Consider the following 19,298-nt stretch of genomic DNA (forward strand, 5'->3'; position numbering starts at 1 on the left):
TAGAAGATTTACATCATATTATTTATTCAATATAACAAACATTTTATTCGTAAAGGAGTTTGATGTTTACTTTTATATATAATAATATATAAAATTTTATATATCAATCCTTTAATATCAGAATCATAAAATATCTAATAGAAATTAATAACGGTCAAACACGACTAATAATGCTATTCTTATATATAATAGATAAATAATTAGAGAGGATATTAATATTATAGCAGAGAAACGCAGAAAGAAAATAAAATTCATATACATATGCAAAAGCTTAACAAACGCAGAACATGTTCCATTTGGATTGTGTGTTCTGCACCACCGAATAAATAAGCTTTCTTCCAAAATCCCAATTCTAATCCACCAACCAAAATTCATCTCTCTTCTGTTGTAAGTCCTTTTTTCTGTCACTGTCTTTCTGGTGTGATTATCGATTCTTTGCTCGGTGCGTTAATTTTTCGTGGATCCTAACAACCCCTTTTCAGGTAAGACTCGTTCTTCTATTAACCTAGTTCTATAAAGATTGAATTTCACTACTTTTGTATATGCTTTCCGTGTTTTCTTTCAAGATTTTTTATATTTTCACAACTGGGGGCGTTCAATTTCTTAGTAGGGGTTTGTGGAGTGAGTTGAAAGAAATTGGGTGGGGGATTTAACATGCTTCCGGTTCCAATCTTGACATTGTGGTCTGGGTTTTTCTCTCATCTCTGAATAGGGAAGGTTGAATGATTTGGAAAAAATGAGTACTTGCAATGCGAGGCCAGAAGAAGATGCTCTGAAAATGGAGAATGGAAAAGTTCCTTTCTCGGCATTTTCAGAATCAAAAGAGCAAAAGGTGATTCAGCAGCCTCGTTCTAGCTGCCAGATCATTGAGAATATTCCTAAGTCCGGTGCAAGCGAGGAGGATGTGCAGGTTAATATAGTTGGGAGTGGAAGCGGAACTTTTGGTGGCAAGGCAGTGGAAGATGCTTGTGACGAAGCCACTGATTCTGAATGTTCCAGTTCCAGTTCTTTTGGTGATACAGATTCTGGTACAGAGGATGCCTCGTGCTCGGCGTTCACCAACACGGAAATAGAATCGCTGCCAATATGTGATGGTGATCAAAGTAAGACTTCTTTATCTAGGTATGTTTCTGACTCAGTTTCCAGTATATTATTGTCGTGTCTGACAAAAACAATGAAACATATTTGAACATACAAAAAGAAGGGGAAAAAAACTAACCATGCATAGAAGGAATTTGCATTACAATATTACCAACCAATAGTTTTTGCTATCGATTTCTGTCCCTTTGACCTAATAAAAGATTCTTTTCAAGGTTATTTTGTGGGTAGATATTAAAGAAGTATCATCTGCTTTTATTTCCCTTTTTTATACTATGTGATATAGTCTGCTTAAAATAAACAACTTGACGTTATCTTTTTTTTTGTTGACATGACTAAAGTTGTGATGTGTCTTATTTTTGTTTCAGCATTACTTATGCTTTGGCTGCTCTGTGTTTGATTAGAAATTAGAATATCAATTGCTTGTGTTTAACAATTTACTATATTAATCCTTTCAGAAAGAACAAAGCGAGAACGTGGCATTGGAGGAGCTTCATTCACCCTGTTAAGTGGCGCTGTAAGTGGCTAGAATTGCAAGTGAAGAAACTTAACACTCTGGCACTGAAATATGATAAAGAGCTTGCAGCATATGATCATAGAAAGCAGCTCGAGTTTTCAAAGTTCACTATTGATGATCTTAATGTGAAGTCAGTACCTATATACGATGGCACTGGCAGAAATAAAGTTATGAAGAGAAAGAAAAGGAACAAAACTGAAGAACATAATTTATCATCATACATCTCTAAGCACAGTATATTCTCTTACTATGGTATGGCATTTCTCGGTTAGTTGTTGTATTTTTTGCTAATGTGATGCTCTTCCTAATCTTTTTCTCCCTTTTCTGTCAATTTCCAGAGAACAAAAACCAGGGCACTTGTGTGGAAGATTCTTGTGGTGATACCTTGAGTGAGTGACAGTAATTACATAAATGCTGTATTTGCTATTTATTTGTTTTAATGAAAAAAATTCATGTCATTAAATTGTGAATGTACAAAGAATTACATACAAAGGATTTTTTACGTGTATCCATTGGCATGAGTATGACCATTTTGTGGAACAGATTTTAATCAACTGTTATTTGTTTCCACTTTTTATGACTGAAATTTTAATTCTGTTTCGTTTTATAATGCAGATTTTACTGAGGAGTTCAAGTTTAATGATACATTGTCTACTGCTGATCTGGAAGATAATGATAAAACTATCATTGATGTCATTAAAAGGATTGAAGAGCTACAGTCACATGTTGGGAAATTGAAAACTCGAATTGATAATGTTGTTAGAGAAAATCCAGGAAAATTATGTTCTGTAACTCAGTTGGGCATGACTGGACCATCTGATGGACTTCATCATTCTGGTCATAATTCTAGTTCTTTAATTTGTAATGACAACACATTTCCTGTTAGATTTGTTCGTGCTTCATCACCGTATAAATCTGAGTTAAACAAAGAAGATCTATTTTTGAATCAAAATACATTACCAACCCGGGCCATGACAACTCCCTTTATTGAAACCACCAATATGCCCCAGCATGAGTTTCTCCCGGATAATGTAAGTTTTGTTTTTTCCCTAGGCAAATGTAATTTCAACTTGTATGTTATTGTGTTTTCTATTTTGCTTGCATTAATTTGTGGTTATGCTTGATATAGGGCATTGTTTGTTGTTGTGGCAAGTGAGTTGCCCAATGCTTACACCAGGCTGCTGGTTTTGTTTAGTTTCTGTTACAGGACAGAAGTTGTTCAGAAGAACTTAGATGCCATTGAACTTCTGTAGTCCTTTATCTTTGTTCCCATTTCTTCTTATGTAGTTCACCTAGAAAATTGAGATGTACATAATGTTTAGATGAATTTCCTTGAGACTTGAATTTAAATTTTTCTTATGCCTCTGTATAGTAAAATATTTTAATGTAATAATAACTCTTGACATGCCCTCTCATATTTTAGGTTTCTAAAATTTGGCATATCCCCTAGCCCTAGTTGCCATGTGATGACGGGTTATCATCCCTCGTTTGGAAGTGCTTCTTGCGAGTACTTTGTTTTGTCTCTTTACTGTGTTCTTTTATATGTACCGTGACTTGAAATTTTGAGCTGATAACAATAATATTAGTCATGGACCAAACAATCTATCTGCTGAGGTTATATTTGAATTGTAAACTTTGTTCCATATCTATCTGTATGTTTAAGGATCATGATAGACATTGTAAATTTGAATTATAACTTTGTCAAATATCCTTTGCATGCAGACCGAGTATGGAATTCTTATACAAAATCAGGCAGCTAAAGAAGAGTTGCATGATTTTGAGAGTGGTAGAAATCAATTTATGGAGAAAACCAAGGAATCGGTTGAAGAGCATAAATCCATGTCCCCTGAGAATGCGGTCTCTGCTTTGCAAGTTGGTTCTGCATCGAACTCAAATCTTCGCAGGAGCAAAAGGAGGGGCAGAAGGAAAATTGGTTCAAAGGGTTGGAAGCGGAGATAGTCGGCTTAAGTTGAATCTAAATGAACTGATTATTTGTTTCTTTAGACAACTACAGGAGCTCAGAACTTATCAATCATAACCTGTAAATGGTAGTTTTGTCGGATGTAAGTTTTCTCACATCAAAATGAGTTCTTACATCAACAAATGAGTTCAATTGTACATGACGTAAAAAGGTAGCATGCTCTGTGTACAAAGAAAGCTTGTGTTTATAATTATCGGAGAATTGTTGATTTGGGCAATTTTTTCTTGATTTGCTTGGGCATTATTGAGTCAGTAATAGTCTTTTCTCCCTTTTGTATCCGATGAGTCACTACATATGCTGTTATGTTGTTGACACAGGTGATTGTGTTCTTTCTATTCTTTTTCTCAGTTTCTTTATTTTTTTTCATGTGTTTTTTTAAGTGATGATTCTATACAAGTTAATTATCCAAGCGTATTTAAAGATAAAACATGCTGAATTGTTATTGTATTAAGACTTAGTGTGTAAATTAAATAAATTTTTCTACTGAGTGTGTAAATTGCACATTGGTTGTTGATGTGGCCGAAGATACTAAACAACACTATTCTGAAGATGATTTACCAGTTATTTTTTGAAAAATGTAAGGAGTACATTTGAGGAGTACTTTTTTATTTTATTTAAAATATAAAAAATATAATAATCACATACCTTAATGAACCTCTTTCATTTTTATAATTTAAAATAATAAAATTTAATTGATAGAAGTCTGTTAAAAGGTGTAAACTTTTCATTTTTTTTTCAACCAATTCATTCATTACTTAGAAATCCAATTATTCATCCTATATACATAAAGGAATAAAAAGATGAGTCATAGTAGCATTGGATTAAAAAAAGACAGGAAAGAAAATAAAAGGTACAGAGATTATATAAATCTACAAAATAGGATTGAAAATTTTCACTTAACATAGACAAAACTTCTTCTTGAGGGGCATAAGTGCTATATATCCATTCATTATGTATTTTATGCTTTGGAATCAGTTTCATCTTGTGCATAATTCAATATGAATTACATTGGTAACCTTAGATATATGAAATGCTCTGCACTATTCTTAAAGAGTCACATTACAATTCTAAAACAGAGACATCCTCTTTCATGAAGGGTTTGACTTGTCTTCTTTTATTACACATTAAACCAGCAGATTAATGAAGAGTGCATCCTTTCAGTTCTTCACATATTTAAATTTGAAAGAAAATATATTCTTTTAGCCCACATCACTAAAATATTATTTCTTTAGTTGACACTACTACAATTACATATAATTCTCACTTCAAATTTGCAATATAAAATTGGACTTATTTTAAAAATTAATTTTATTCCACTAAAATAATAAATAGATTTTTTTTACTTTTTTAATTTGTTTTAAAATTGCTATTTCTTCTTATAAAATTAACTATTACATAATTATTGAAAAAGAATGCAAGAATAGTTGAAAAGCTTGAGGTATTTTTCCTATTAAATTTATATTAATTAAATATTTTTTCATTATTGTCATAATCATAAAATACAATTATTTTGGAACCAGGAAAGTAATTGATAACTAGGAATAGCTTTGGTAACGTAAACATGATGTTATTTTAGTTCTTATATTTAAATCATTTATTATTATTTTATTTCTAAACTTAATCTAAATATCTAAATTTAATTTATTTTCTCTCTTAAAATACTTTTAAGAGAGTTATTTATAAAAAAAATCATTATTTTGATATGAATCTCACAAACATAACTGGTTTAGAACTGAAGAAATGTTTTTTTTATAGTTTTAAACAATTTATATTTATAGAATCTACTGTAAAATAAAATTTCTTTTTGTCCAACAATAAGCAAACTGAATATACTCTTAATATATTGACTTAGGATAATGTTTTTGGGACCTAAATAATAATAATAATTATAAATGTTTTAAAGAGGATTACTAAAATATATTTTTTTAATTTTTTTACATTTATAAACACTGAATTTCAACCAGAGTCTCCTTAAAAGTGAACCAAGTAACATACTTGTTTCAGGTCTTAAAAAAAGCTCTCAATTTTTTTAGTATTAATATTTTTTGTTAAATTAATTATAAAATTATGTTCAAGAAAAAAAAAGTCTCAATTTTTTCAAATACTAATATATCTCTATTAACTTAATTATAAAATTATGTTTAAGAAACAAAATGCCCCAATTTTTTTTTCAGTATTAATGTGCCTCTATACAATTAATTATAATTTTTTGTTTGAAAATAAATTTAATTAAATTATTATCATTATCTATTAATTTTTATTGATACTAAAAATGACATTTAATAAATTAAAACATATTTTTTAATAAATTATAATTTTGTAATTTAGGAAAAAGAGAATAATTAATTATCTTTATTCTCTTATAACAATTTTGATTTTATTTGTATGTAACTTCTCATTTACTGATTATTGATTTTATTTATTGTCTCTTATTGCTTTATCTTATTATAGAGCTCTTTATTTGAGAGTTTTGACAAAAAAAAAAAAATTAATTTCATGTTGTTTGTGTCTATCAATATTTTTATCTTCAATTCTAGTTAATATATTTTTGTTTCTATTTGTATTACATTGTTGAATTTGTATTAGGATTAGAGACATGTTTTTTTTTGTCTGTTTTGTTTTTCACTATTTTTTAATTTATGGGTCTTGAGAGTTTTTCTAAATATATATTTTTATAACAACTAAATTTTTTGTACGGATTGAATTGCATCATAACTATTTATTTAACCTTTTGATAAATAATGAAAATGCAATTTGTATTAATAAGTTATAAACAGGAGTTGGAATTTAAAAACAAAAGTTAAATAAAATTAATTATGATAATTTAATAGATAATTTTATATTAAAAAACTTGAAAAATTAATTTTAAATAAAAACCTTCATTTTTAAGTTTCTAAAACTTTGAGTCACGTTAAAATATAACTATAGTGACAATTTCTTGTACAATAAAGGTCAAAATTCATATATTAAAGAAACTAAAAAAATATCACATATAGAGGCTAAAGTGATAAGACATAATTATCATTGAGAAGTATCAAAATACAAGCACACTAATTACATTTACCATTTTTGTACATCATATAATTATCTATTTAAACTACATTATATAAATTTAGCTATTCATGAAAAGAGAAGGAAGAAAAAACTATCTTCATTAATGTTTCTATGATGCCTATGATTACCCTTTGCAAAAAAGAGTGCTAGGCTACCTTCATTCCTATGTTGTTCTGACCTATTACTCTTTCACGGTATATTAGTATTCTTGCTAACCAAATGCCATACAATTACAAATCATATGCTCAAGCATTGTCCAGGGCACAACTTCTTACCTTGTTTCAAGCACCATTAAATTATGTATCCAAACAAGGTTTCCAACTTCATTTTCATTGCTGACATTAATCCTCTTCAGTGATATAGCATTAGTCCTTCATTTCTTCCTTCATCCTCGCAATTAGCTCCTCACCTAAACAACAATCATATATTCAGTTCACAACTTATTAATCTACATAATGATAAAAAATACTATCAAAAGACCATGGAGATTGCAATGTAAACTAAACCACACATTCACACAATTTAATAACTATCAAAAACTTAGATAAAAGAAATCAACTCAACTTTAATTTGGAACAAATTATCATTTAAATGACCAAAATTTCTAAATTATCTTTAACATATGATTACAACACTAAAAAAATAAACTTAAACATTAAAACAATTATGAAGAACTAACTATAAATCTATAAAAAAACTCTCTCCCTATCTTATAATATGAAATTTTAATACTAAATAACTTATTTGTGTTTATGGAAGAAAAGATATTTGAATGTTACTCAATAAACGTGATATTCATTACATAAGAAACAAGTGGTGTTGTCTTTGTGGACATGTCCAGTTATAGAGTGTGGTTTTTGTTGGACTGGAATTTGAGGTCCTTGTATTGAAGTTTCTGGCGCATTTGTAGTTTGAGATTGAAGTTCCTTTTTTATTTCAGTTCCACTTTGAGGTTCTTCTTTCAAAGTTTCTGGTGTAGCTGTAGTTTGAGACTCTTCTTCTATTTTAGTTTCAAATGTAGTTATAGTTAGAGGTTCTTGTATACTTTCAATTTTAGGTGTAGTTGGAGTTTGAGATTCTTGTTCAGATTCAATTTCATGTTCTTCTACTTTAGTTTCAGATGTAGTTGGAGCTTGAGGCTGTTGTTCAGTTTGAGGTTCTTCTACTTCAGTTTCAGGTGTAGTTGGAGTTTGAGGTTGTTGTTCAGTTTGAGGCTCTTCTACTTCAGTTTTAGGTGTAGTCGGAATTTGAGGTTCTTTCTCTATTTCAGTAATATATGAGACTGTATCCTTGGATGTTGTCTTTCTAATGAAGGTTAATTTTATGATCTTGACAGCAATTAGAGCCAAAATTGTAGCTGAGGGCACAAATACAACATCAGGTATTGCATTCAGGAGTGCAAGTTGAGGCACTATTTGTCCAGTTTTTTTAGCCATCATGGCTGCTGGTGGTGCCATTATTGCGGTGATTAACATAGACTCATCTACTTTGTTTATATTCACTTTCTCGATGATGAACTTAATGAACTTCTTTCTCTTCTCTTCTGTATCAATTTCTTTCCATTGTTCGAACAATTCCTGAAAAAAAAAGGTTTATGAACAGCTAAAAAGTTTAACTTATGCCAAAGTTTAAATAAAATGCATGTGTTATATATCATGTGTTAGTTTCATTATAATAATTTGTATATTTTATATTCAAGAGTTGATTTATATAAAATAAATATAATGGATAAAAATATTAAAAATGAAAAAAAAAGTAAACCTATCCTTCCATTTCTTAAATAGTATGCTTAACATCAACTTTGGTGGTTAAGAAGATAAATCACTGTATTATACTCAATTATAAATATATTCTTTAATGTTAATAGAATGCATAGAGAAAAATCACTTTTTTTCTGCATACGTTCTCTATGTTAAAATGACCTTTGACAATTTATAAGCATAGACAAAAAGATAAATAAGGTATGGTATACATAAGCTTTCTAAAGTTTTGTTTTATTTAGCAAAGTAAGCTTTCCGTTTCACCAAATGGTCGATATGTCCGAGTGGTTAAGGAGACAGACTTGAAATCTGTTGGGCTTCGCCCGCGCAGGTTCGAACCCTGCTGTCGACGTCAAGTTGTTTTTCGAAAAAATATTCAGATTTTCATTCGATTTATTTGTATGCTATCCTTTATATTTGACAAAATGACACCTTACATTAAATCTAAAAATAGTTATACCCATTGACACTTTTTTGTCCTAGTTAGTAACAAATATGGCTCTACAATTAATGTAAAATAATCAATCCTGATTATATTTTACATATAAGACATGTTTTTCAAAAATAGAGAGATACTCTGGTAGGTGCTTAAAGGAAGACAAACATTACAGTAAAAATGTTGAAGATACTTTTTATATTGGTTTTGGTAGCTAGTAACCAATGTAAAAAGATTTTGTAATCTACCACCATGGCATATATTGGTTTGTAAAACCATTGTGAAAAGGCCTAATCTAATACAATAATGAATTATAAAGGGTTAAATATGTTTTTAGTCCCTAAACTATTAAGCGAATTTGATTTTAGTTTCTCTTTCAAAGTAAGGTACATTTTAGTCCTCCTCCTTAAGGAAAACTTAATTTTTGGTCCTCCAAAATCAACGGCGTTAAAAAAAAGCTGATGTGTCTAACGTCTGGCCACGTGTGATGACATATTTTCTTACCACGTTGGATTTTTTCAATGCAAACGTCAGCTTCTCCTTGACGTTAGTTGCCTTTCTTTTTCCCTAGGCAAAACACCCTCTTCTTTCTCCGTGAGACCAGCAGCACCCACCGAGCTAGCACCCATCGAGCCAGCACCCCCCTCTGGTCGGCCAAAGGCGTCTTTGGCGACGCCGCTCGTCGACAGACTCATCGCTAGGGATCGCGAAAGCCCTCCTTTTATGTCTTCTTCTTGTGCGCAAGAGAAAAACACCCTCACTCAACGGGATGCGTACTCCCGGCCACCGACGTGGCCAGCCGCCGCCGGTGCCTCCAACGGAAGAACCCGCACCCTTCACGATGGACTGACTTCTCCCGATCGCGAACCCTAACGCCTTGGCACCCCAACCACCGCTAGCCGAAGACGTCGCTGGTGACATTAAAGACGTGTGACCTTCACTCTCCCAACTGAGCCGGCTGCCACGATGGTCCTTCGACTTGGCCCAAGGCGTCGCCGGTGGATTTCAAGATTATGCGAGGAAGGCTTTGCGATGGGTGGTTTTGGGTTTCCCATGGCTATGCGAAGTTTGTGGTTGGGTTTTCTGGTTTTGATTTTTGATGCAGGTTGGTGCGATTGACGAAGGAGGAGAAGACACAGTGGTATGCGATGGCTAATGTGATTCACGATTGTTGTTCCATGGGTTTCGCGATAGAGAGAAGGGTTGATATGCGATTTCAGTGGTTTTGTTTCTGTGTTGATGATGCGCAATGAGTATGATGGTTCGATCCAGTTTCTGTTTGTAGGTTTGCGATTCTTATGCGAATTGGGTTAATGATGGAAGAGATCGTAATGAAGGTTTGGGTGGTTTTAGTTTTCTGATTTGGGTCTTTGTGGTGGTGGAAGGAGATGAACTGATACGCGATTTGGGGGATTTCTGGGCACTGGAGATGGAGGTTTTACGGTGTCCATGGAGGTGAGAGTGGTGGAGGGTGGTTGTGCATGGGGGTTTCGCGATTGATGGTGGCACCGAAGGTGTTCGAGGTGGCGTCAGAGGTGGTTGTGGTAGAGCTGAGAAAGATTAACTTGTGTCAGAAAAAAATGACGTGGCACACTACCGTTAGCCATATCAGCTGGTTTTTAACGGTGTTAGTTTTGGAGGACCAAAAATTAAGCTTTCCTTAAGGAGGAGAACTAAAATGTATCTTACTTTGAAAGAGGGACTAAAAATAAATTCGCTTGATAGTTTAGGGACTAAAAACATATTTAATCCAATTATAAATTACTATGAAACTATTTAAGTATGCATTCTATCTAAAATTCAAAGTTAGATACATTGTCCCTGTAATGTTCTTTTATATTGGATATTTGACTTATTGTGGCTTAAACCATTACAATAACATATCAAATCTTGATGGAACAAAAAGATAACACCTTATTTTTTAAATGTAAATGTGTTCATTGATTAACAAATTAAGTCAACAATCATTATTTCAGGATGTATATTTTCCATGAACTTAATATATAATTGTATTATAGTTTGATGTTCATAATCTAATATGTTTCATGTTATACTTTGAAGATGTAATATCTAAAGGTTTAGTTTTTCTATCTCTATTGGTCCTAATTAGGGATGGTAAAAAAATTTGTGTCTGTTGGTACCTGTAGATAAAATCCGCGACAAATAGTTGGTACTTGTGGGTATTTATTACTCGCGGTTGCAATTATTTTAATACCCGCTTATAAATGGATCAGATGTGAATATTATATATATATTTAAATTTGTACCCGCAGATATATGCTACTCCCACAAAAAAAAATATTTTATTAAGTTAAATTTAATTAAAATTAAAATTAATTTATATTTTATCATATTAAATTTAATTAAAATTAAAATTTATTTGATATTTAACTTAATTTATATTATATTTTAAATATATTTTTTATAATTTTATTTAAAAATTTATAAAAATATAATTTTCTAAATATTTGTTGGTATCTTGATATCCACGAATTTTAAAATATCTGGATATGCACATATAGCGGGTGAACTTTTTTTGTGTGGGTCGAGTAGCGGATAAACACTATCTGTATCTTATCTGACATGTTGCCATTCTTAATCCTAACATGATCTTATATGAAGAAATTAATTTTTCTTTCAAAACTCTACGTGTTTACATGATCTTGGAGAGCAAAGTTAATTTTGATTTTGTCTTGAGATAAGTTTATATTATAGGATAATTAGAGCAAAGTTAAACTATATGTCTTGGCTTAGAATATAAAGACGTGCATGCAAAGGAAATAACAACCTTTACATCCTTATATGAAGGTGCAACAAAATGCTTGCCGGGTAAGGCCATGTTGATAGTGCTGCATTGAATTTATTACCAAAATATGAGATAATTAATATCAACAACCTTTAATTTCCACAGAATGTAGAACAAGAATGCTTAACAAATGTGATGCATTATATTTTCATTTTTCGTCCTGAAATTTTAGTCACCTTTGTATATGTTTCTCAATGAAAAAATCAATTGAAAATAATTTCGCAATTATAGATACAAGACGTTATGCAGATGATAACTTCTATATCCCTTCCAAAATACATTTCTTTCTAAACACTTGGAATAAAAACAAAATAGCTCGTGCAAGTTTAATTTTAAATAAGCTAAATAGTTTTAATTTTGTAAAAAAAAAAATTAATTTAATTCATATATTGACTATTCTAATTCATGGAAAAAGTTGGTCAATTTCTGTTTTTTTTTTTCTTTCTATAAATCTTTATGTAAAAACTATTTTTCATCATCTTCATTATCATTCCAAGGAAACAAACTATTATAGAAGATAGCATTATCATTGGAATTGAACTGCTTACTTGAAGGTATCAAGAATACCAACATTGAATCCATCAAATCCTTTGATATCCTTCTCAACAAATTTATCATACAGTGTATTCACCACCAAGTTCAACAACTGGGTGGTTGATAGACCTGAGATGCAAAATAAAAATGCAGCATTTATCAGTATATGACGAGTATTACTATATATATATATATATATATATATATATATGAAAGGGAAAAAATGAATGAAGAACCTTTTCCTGTCATGAAGCTCATCGCCATAATTGTTATTGTTGTTGAGAATTAAGAAAAAAGCTGTAAACAAAGATTAACTTAGAAAATGGTGGTGTGGGTTAATGGTATCTCTTAACTTTGTTGTGAAAGCAAAGAATGACTTTCTCTGTAAACTTCAAAGCTAATAATATATTATGAATTGTTTGTTTATTATTGTGTGATTCTTGGCTTGGAATAGCTTTCCACCATGCTTAAAGCAGAATATAACTTGTTTAAATAATGCAGATTATAATAGTAATCCATCTGCATTCATGTTTTGATTCTACGTTGAAGAATCAATAGTGAAAAGTTTCATAAAAGAATATTACACTTCAACTTATTTGCCACTCACATAGCAAGGAACATATTTTCTAAAAATGGCAAAATTGAAAAGAAGTAAATTCTTTAAAGGGGTAGTTATATAAATATATATATCTTTGATTGAAAAAAACGTTATACAAAACATGAGGAAGTTGAAACCACTCTCAATTACATGTATCTTTATAAACTGTTTCCATTATGGGTCGAAGTTAACTGTATAGCTGATATTTTGAAGATCCAAAGGTTAAACTGAGAAGTTAACTAATACTAAAATCAATAAAAATTCGATCTTTTAAGCAATTAATGTATATTAAAAGTAATTATATTTTGTCTTTAATCAATCGAATTTATAATTAATTCTTCTTAAAAACTGATGTTTCGGTAAGATGTCACCCTCAATCACTTTAAAGTGTGTTTTTTTTTTGTAAGGATTGATTTTAGGGATATCAAGTGCATATATTTAAAGTGAAGTTTGTGTTATTTCTTTTAAAAAATTTAGAAGAAAAGTTTGTAATCAACTTGATAAATTAAAAAATGTTTTAATAGATTAAAAAATTAGATTATCAAATTAGACTTAATATTAAAAATAATATAAAATAATATTTAAACGAGCTAAAATTATTTTAAAATTTTTGTTATGAATAAAATTTTAATAAAATATTAATTGAATTAAATAAAGAATACAATATATTTGGTATAAAAAATTAAATATTTTGCTCTTCAATATTAAAACTCAAAAAAATTAAAGAATTTTTATCATATAAATTAATAAAGTTAACTCAAAATATGACATAATATAAGACAAATATATATATTACAAGATACAATATAATCTATGATCAATCAAAATAAAATCATTCATTTATACTATTATTCCCACGATACATCTTGTATGAGGTAGAAGTGAATAGAAAGTATCAAAATAAAACCATTCATTTATACTATTATTCCCACAATACATCTTGTATGGGATAGAAGTTAATAGAAAAAGTCGTAACACTATATGAATAAATTATTATTTTAAATATTTATGCTGTTAATAACTTAAAAATTTATACTCCAATATATTAAGATGAAAGAAGAAATTAAATATGAAAAGATTATGCAAATATGGTGTAATTAAAGTCATTAACATAGTAAGCGATAAAAGTGTTTCATACATGAATAAAACAAACATAGTAATGAATTATAAACAAAAGGGTCAAACACTCCCCGTCATCATCTTAATTAGCTTATTCCAACGAAGATTTGGAGGCAAACCCATCAGCCGTTTGGTATAGACAGGATTTGTACAGAGAAAATCATAATAATGTTCCATAATAGATTCTTCTTGTATGTTCATGCCAGCTAGCATCTCCCATACGTCACTTTCTGAGTATTGGAAAGTTGACCTGCGACGCATAATATAATTTTGCTCCTCAATGGCACTTACCTGTCGTTCCATTATGGATAATATTTTTTCAAAATGAGAGTTACTCGATCTCAGAACATTCATTAACTCGTCTAGTTTTGTAATGAGCTTCTCGAATTGGGAGTCCATCAAATCAACCATTGGTGCTTTTCGTTTTGAGCCTCGTGATGTCGAAGTCTCACACGATGGAATAGATGTCACAGGTTGAGTAGGCCCAGGACTATGCTCATCCATACCTGATGGTGATGGTGAAGTCGAATAAGTACCTCTTTCATACAAAGGTGACTCTGGTATGTACTCCATTTGATAATTAAGATCAACCTCTAACTTTTGTTGCTGGTTTTGACGTTGTTCTTGATGTGTTGCGCACACACTACCACCTGTTGCTCGACCCCATAATTCCACCATGAGATCGTAGTGTCTAATGAAATGAATTAAATATATTCAGGACGTAGTACATTATTGAATAATAATATAAAAGTGAAAGTTTCATTTTTAGAATTTACAAGATGTTCAAAGGAAACAACAAAGACATATTTTCTGGTCTGAAGATGCGATGTTGTTTGATTAACTGAAACTCTGGTGTATCTAAATGCAGAAAGTTGATTTAATGAGCTAACACACATATTTTACAGTATAGCAGATACTCTTCACTCTTTATACTCACAAACAGAGTAAATTTACCTTAATGGAAGTAAAGATATTGATGAGAATTTTCTCATGCTATACCATACTTGCTGCCTTAGTAGACCTGCATACTCTCAGTCCCTTTGGTTACTAAAACATTGTATCTACATATTATTCTCCCTCTATGCCTTTCCTGCTACCCCTTGGAATCGTTAGAACTTTTCATGCTCTATCACATTCACAGTTGGAAAGTTTTGATGAATCACTGATTACACTAGAATACCACACTTAACATCAGTAGATATTTTGTTTGTGAAAAATAGTTGAACCTCTTAAAACTTTGAATTAAGTACTTACCGTGTTAGTGTTGCTCATATCCTTGTCATGGATGGTAAAGGATAGGAAAAAATGTTATGTTTTAGGATACTAATAACATTTTAATTTTAATTTTATTTTATTCTCAATCGCTGCTCTCTTTGTCCACCCCCTATTTCAATTTCCACACCATTCCAACGTGCCTATCAAATAAAATCACCTAAATACAAACTACACAAAACTAAGAATGTGTCTCTATTCATTACCTTCCCATTGCTTCACCCAATATCCAGTAGTTACACATTTAAAATTTCAGATTTCATTCAATTGAGGCGTTATAACCCTATTAAGGAGTTTCAAGTAGAAAATAATAACGTGCGATTTCTCATGTTTTGGGTCATCAATTGCCAAAATCAGATGCGAAATTCGTGCCTTTCAGTTCAAGGTTTTCTGCAATTCATGAATTATTTTTCTAAAACAAAAAACAGAATATAGCAGTTCAAGGATCAATTCCAAAAACCTGAAATAAAATACAATTTTTTAACCTAATACACCACACTGATTTTGAAATTTGTTTACGCATTTTCACATACTTGCGGAAGTAATGAGAGAGAAGGAAGAATAGACTAACCGAAGAGACACCAAACCTCTGGTGTTGGATCCTTGAGCAAAGACTACGGATACCGAATCGGTGGAACGAAAAGGCAACCGTAGTCCTGGAAGACGCACGGCACACCGGAAGGAGAAAGACACACTAGCGAAGGCAAGAAGATTTCTAGGGCACCAATTCTAAGAGAAGAAGACATGAAGGAAGAAATACAAATGTACGAAAGGTCATAAAAGATTAAAGAGGGAAGGTGAAAAAGAAATGGCGGGAAAAAAATTAAAAAACACTACCTGTTCTAATTGGCGGGAAATGACACTAAGTACTTCTCAGGATAGAAATCTTCCTCTGCCGCATGTTTCTTCCGGAGGTTATTATAACCTCTCATAAATAAATAAATAAATAAATATATATATATGTTGGTTAGGTTAAGAGGTCTCGATATAATGATTTCAAGAAGATTTGAACCTCCACACTGCATCACATTTTGAATCTTATGTGTCTATCTCACCATCCAGACATATTGAAAGTCAATTATAGTCATAAATAATATTTTAATTTGTTGAGAAATCAAATTAAAATATTAAAACTTAAATAAAATAATTAAAAAAAATTAAGTAAAAAGGTTACAGTTCATATTAACACGTTCATAATTTTTATTTCTTTCTCTTTTCATCCCATCAAGAGAAAAAAAAAATTTAAGATATTCTATAGAAGAAAAATCAAATACTAGTTTAACGTAATTAATCAATGGTCGCTAATGCTTATCATTTAGATATCTTCTGCTTTTATATTCTAAAGAAAATTACAAACTGTTCAGGTTAAGAGTTTATTATTTATTATTAATTATTAATTTTTATGATTCATAAATCTAACATCCTTCCTTTTAACCCTTTATATAATAAGTTTCCCTAATATCTTTCGGGTTGTCTTCAGTAATTCCTTGCAGAACACCATTTACTTGAGTCAGCAGCCTGATTCTAAATGGAGAACAAATTATGAAAGGACAGAAATACACATATTGTGTCTCTTTCAGTTTTCATTTACTTCCTTTTGACCTCTCCTTTCAGCTTTCTGTGTTTCCATTGTCAACAGACTATTTCAACTTTCATGTGCTTGCTTAACTGCGCCAAGGTTAACGGAATAGCCTCCAGATGTGAATGCCAGTAATCACCAGCCACAAACTCTCTAAAGCTTCCATCCACCTCAATAACACTGCAAGCAACCTCTTTACTTGTTCCTCTTTTCTTCTTCACTTGTTTAACACCCTCCACATTTATCCACCTTTGCTCTGTAGCATACATGTTTCTCAACATCACATAGTTTCCCGCAACATCCTCCTCCATTTTCACCACCTCTTTAAGCACTCTCTCTGCCCTCGATACATCATTGAAGTAAACACAAGCAAAGAGAAAAGAACTCAGTATTATCCCGTTAGCATCATAAGGCATGGTTTGAATTAATTTTTCAGCCTCATCCAAGCATCCAGCTCTTCCTAGAAGCTCAACCACACAACCATAATGCTCAATCTGAGGCACAATTCCAAATCTCTCCATTTCTTTGAACCATATTCTTCCTTCCTCCACCAAACCACAATGGTTGCAGGCAGATAGTGCACTAATCATAGTTACCTCATTTGGTCTAAACCCTTCTCCCATCATCCTTGCAAACTCCTCCAATGTTTCCTTGGCACAGCCATTGACTGCAAAGCCATTTATCAAAGCATTCCACGAAGCCGTTTCCCTCTCGGTCATCTCCTCAAAAACCAATTTCGCTTTCATAATTTCTCCACATTTTGCATACATATCAATCAAAGCAGTGCCAAACACGAGCAGTCCTATCAAATTTCTTCCTTTGGGCAAACCTGTGAATCCAACCCCCCAAATCCAAAGCACCCAAATCAGCCACAGCGGGAAGAACACACAGAACAGTTACATCATTTGGCTCCACCAACCCGTCTGCATCTCACTAAACAACTCCAACGCTTCACGAGGCCTTCTATTCTGGCAATAGCCTCCAATCATGGCATTCCAAGTGAACAAATTCTTATTCGGCATAACGTCAAACATCAACCTAGCATTTTCAACATCACCATTACCACAATACCCAGAAATCATACTAGTCCAAAAAACCACGTTCCTCTCCTCCATCTCATCAAACAACTCCCTCGCCAAACCCATACATCCCATCTTTACATACCCATCAATCATTGCGTTGAAAGAAACAACGTCCCGATCTTCCATCTCATCGAAAAGCCTCCTAGCCTCACCCATATCCCCACACCTCGCATACCCCACAATAACTGCGGTCCACGAAACCCTGCTTTTTACAGACATTTCATCAAACACTTTCTTGGCACTACCTAAAATCCCAAACTTCACGTACATATCCACCAAAGCAGTAGACACGTACAAATCAAAGCAAAGCCCGTTTCTTAAAACCAACCCGTGAAGCTGCGGACCCTCGCGCCTGGCCACACGAGCCGAGCAACCCTTCACGAGCGCGGTGAAGGTGTACACATCAGGCGTAAAAGGCGGTGTTTTGCGGCGAAGGTCTCGGAAGAGAGTAAAGGGCTCGGAAAACTGGCGACCCGCGAAGTGAGTAGCGATCATGGAGTTGCAGAGGAAGGTGTCGCGGGTGCGGACGAGGTCGAATAAGCTGCGCGCGAGTTGTACGAGCGGGTGATGGCGCGTAGGAGAGATGGCGGCAAGGGAGGCGCATGTGGTGATGAAAGCAGTGAGGAGGTTGAGGTTGTCGTGGAAAGAGTGTCGGAGCATGAATGCATGGATTTGAAGAAGAGTGGTAACGCTCTTTGTCTTGCTTTGAAGAAAGTGTAAGCATCTTCTCTCCGCGTTGCTCCATACGATTCTTTGTTGAGGTTGGAATTCCTCTACCATTACTCTTCCTTCTTCTTCCTCGACTCTTCCATTTTGCATGTTAAAAACAAATATTAAGCCTTTTATATGTTAAAATTATGTCATTATGGAATGTCATCATATGCTAATAATCAATGTTTGGCTATGAATACTCATCTAACAAGATCAAAGCAATCTTAAAACTTGAAAACCTGAATTTGTGTAATTAAAAATAATAATAAACCAAAATAGTTCAATCAAAATAAAATATTACTAACACCTTAATCCGAATTTTGATGCAATATTTCTATAACTTTTAATGAAAATATTCTGTTGGTTGATTCTTTATATTATAGAGCTTATTAATTAGGAAGGAGGAATGGAAATATAAAAAAGTTATACCTTTTCATCCGGGATTAATTTGTGTTACACTTTTCATCTATGTTAATGGTTAATCGAAAGTCTTAGACCACTTTTTCTGTGTTGGTTAAAATTTCAGTTTTATATTTCTTCTATCAAATTTGAAATTTTAGATGATTGAAAGTGAAATTTTGGGCTAAGTTTTAAGACATTTATCTTACACTTATGAAGTCTTATCCTACAAGAAATTATTTTGAATAATAATGCATTTTAATTATAAAAAATAATTAATTATTATAATGATCAATTTATAAATTAAAAATTAGTTATTGATAATTAAAATAGTTTTAAAAAATTATAATTA

The 19,298-nt window shown here is 31.9% G+C and overlaps 3 protein-coding genes, 1 non-coding gene and 1 pseudogene across 5 annotated transcripts; 2 read left to right on the top strand and 3 right to left on the bottom strand.

The window, feature by feature from the left end:
* The first annotated feature begins 248 nt into the window (after positions 1-248).
* On the top strand, positions 249-3,813 carry LOC108327757 (uncharacterized). 2 transcript variants are annotated; one of them, XM_017561456.2, is made up of 6 exons: positions 249-482; positions 718-1,122; positions 1,557-1,867; positions 1,954-2,004; positions 2,231-2,646; positions 3,338-3,813. In XM_017561456.2, exons 2-6 carry the CDS (start codon positions 737-739, stop codon positions 3,572-3,574), a joined length of 1,401 nt encoding a protein of 466 aa, XP_017416945.1. In that variant the 5' UTR covers positions 249-482; positions 718-736; the 3' UTR covers positions 3,575-3,813. The 2 variants fall into 2 exon arrangements, with proteins under 2 accessions (XP_017416945.1, XP_017416944.1); XM_017561455.2 differs by having other exon boundaries at positions 250-482; positions 713-1,122.
* A 3,798-nt stretch (positions 3,814-7,611) lies between these two features.
* LOC128195198 (uncharacterized) lies at positions 7,612-12,450 on the bottom strand. Its single transcript, XM_052872267.1, has 5 exons — positions 12,423-12,450; positions 12,201-12,315; positions 11,635-11,695; positions 7,760-8,227; positions 7,612-7,650 (listed from the first exon to the last, which is right to left on the bottom strand). The coding sequence occupies exons 1-5, from the start codon at positions 12,448-12,450 to the stop codon at positions 7,612-7,614; spliced, it is 711 nt and encodes a 236-aa protein (XP_052728227.1).
* Positions 8,681-8,762, top strand: TRNAS-UGA (transfer RNA serine (anticodon UGA)). Its single transcript has one exon. It is a non-coding gene; the product is annotated as a tRNA-Ser (tRNA).
* Positions 12,451-13,878: 1,428 nt separating the features above from the next.
* On the bottom strand, positions 13,879-15,974 carry LOC108328344 (uncharacterized). The gene is made up of 2 exons (XM_017562203.2): positions 15,747-15,974; positions 13,879-14,594 (listed from the first exon to the last, which is right to left on the bottom strand). Exon 2 carries the CDS (start codon positions 14,579-14,581, stop codon positions 13,964-13,966), a length of 618 nt encoding a protein of 205 aa, XP_017417692.1. The 5' UTR covers positions 14,582-14,594; positions 15,747-15,974; the 3' UTR covers positions 13,879-13,963.
* Positions 15,975-16,449: 475 nt separating this feature from the next.
* Positions 16,450-18,669, bottom strand: LOC108328467 (pentatricopeptide repeat-containing protein At2g44880-like; annotated as a pseudogene).
* Positions 18,670-19,298: the final 629 nt, after the last annotated feature.

This window comes from Vigna angularis, chromosome 2, assembly GCF_016808095.1.
Source record: "Vigna angularis cultivar LongXiaoDou No.4 chromosome 2, ASM1680809v1, whole genome shotgun sequence".
Classification (NCBI taxonomy): domain Eukaryota; kingdom Viridiplantae; phylum Streptophyta; class Magnoliopsida; order Fabales; family Fabaceae; genus Vigna; species Vigna angularis.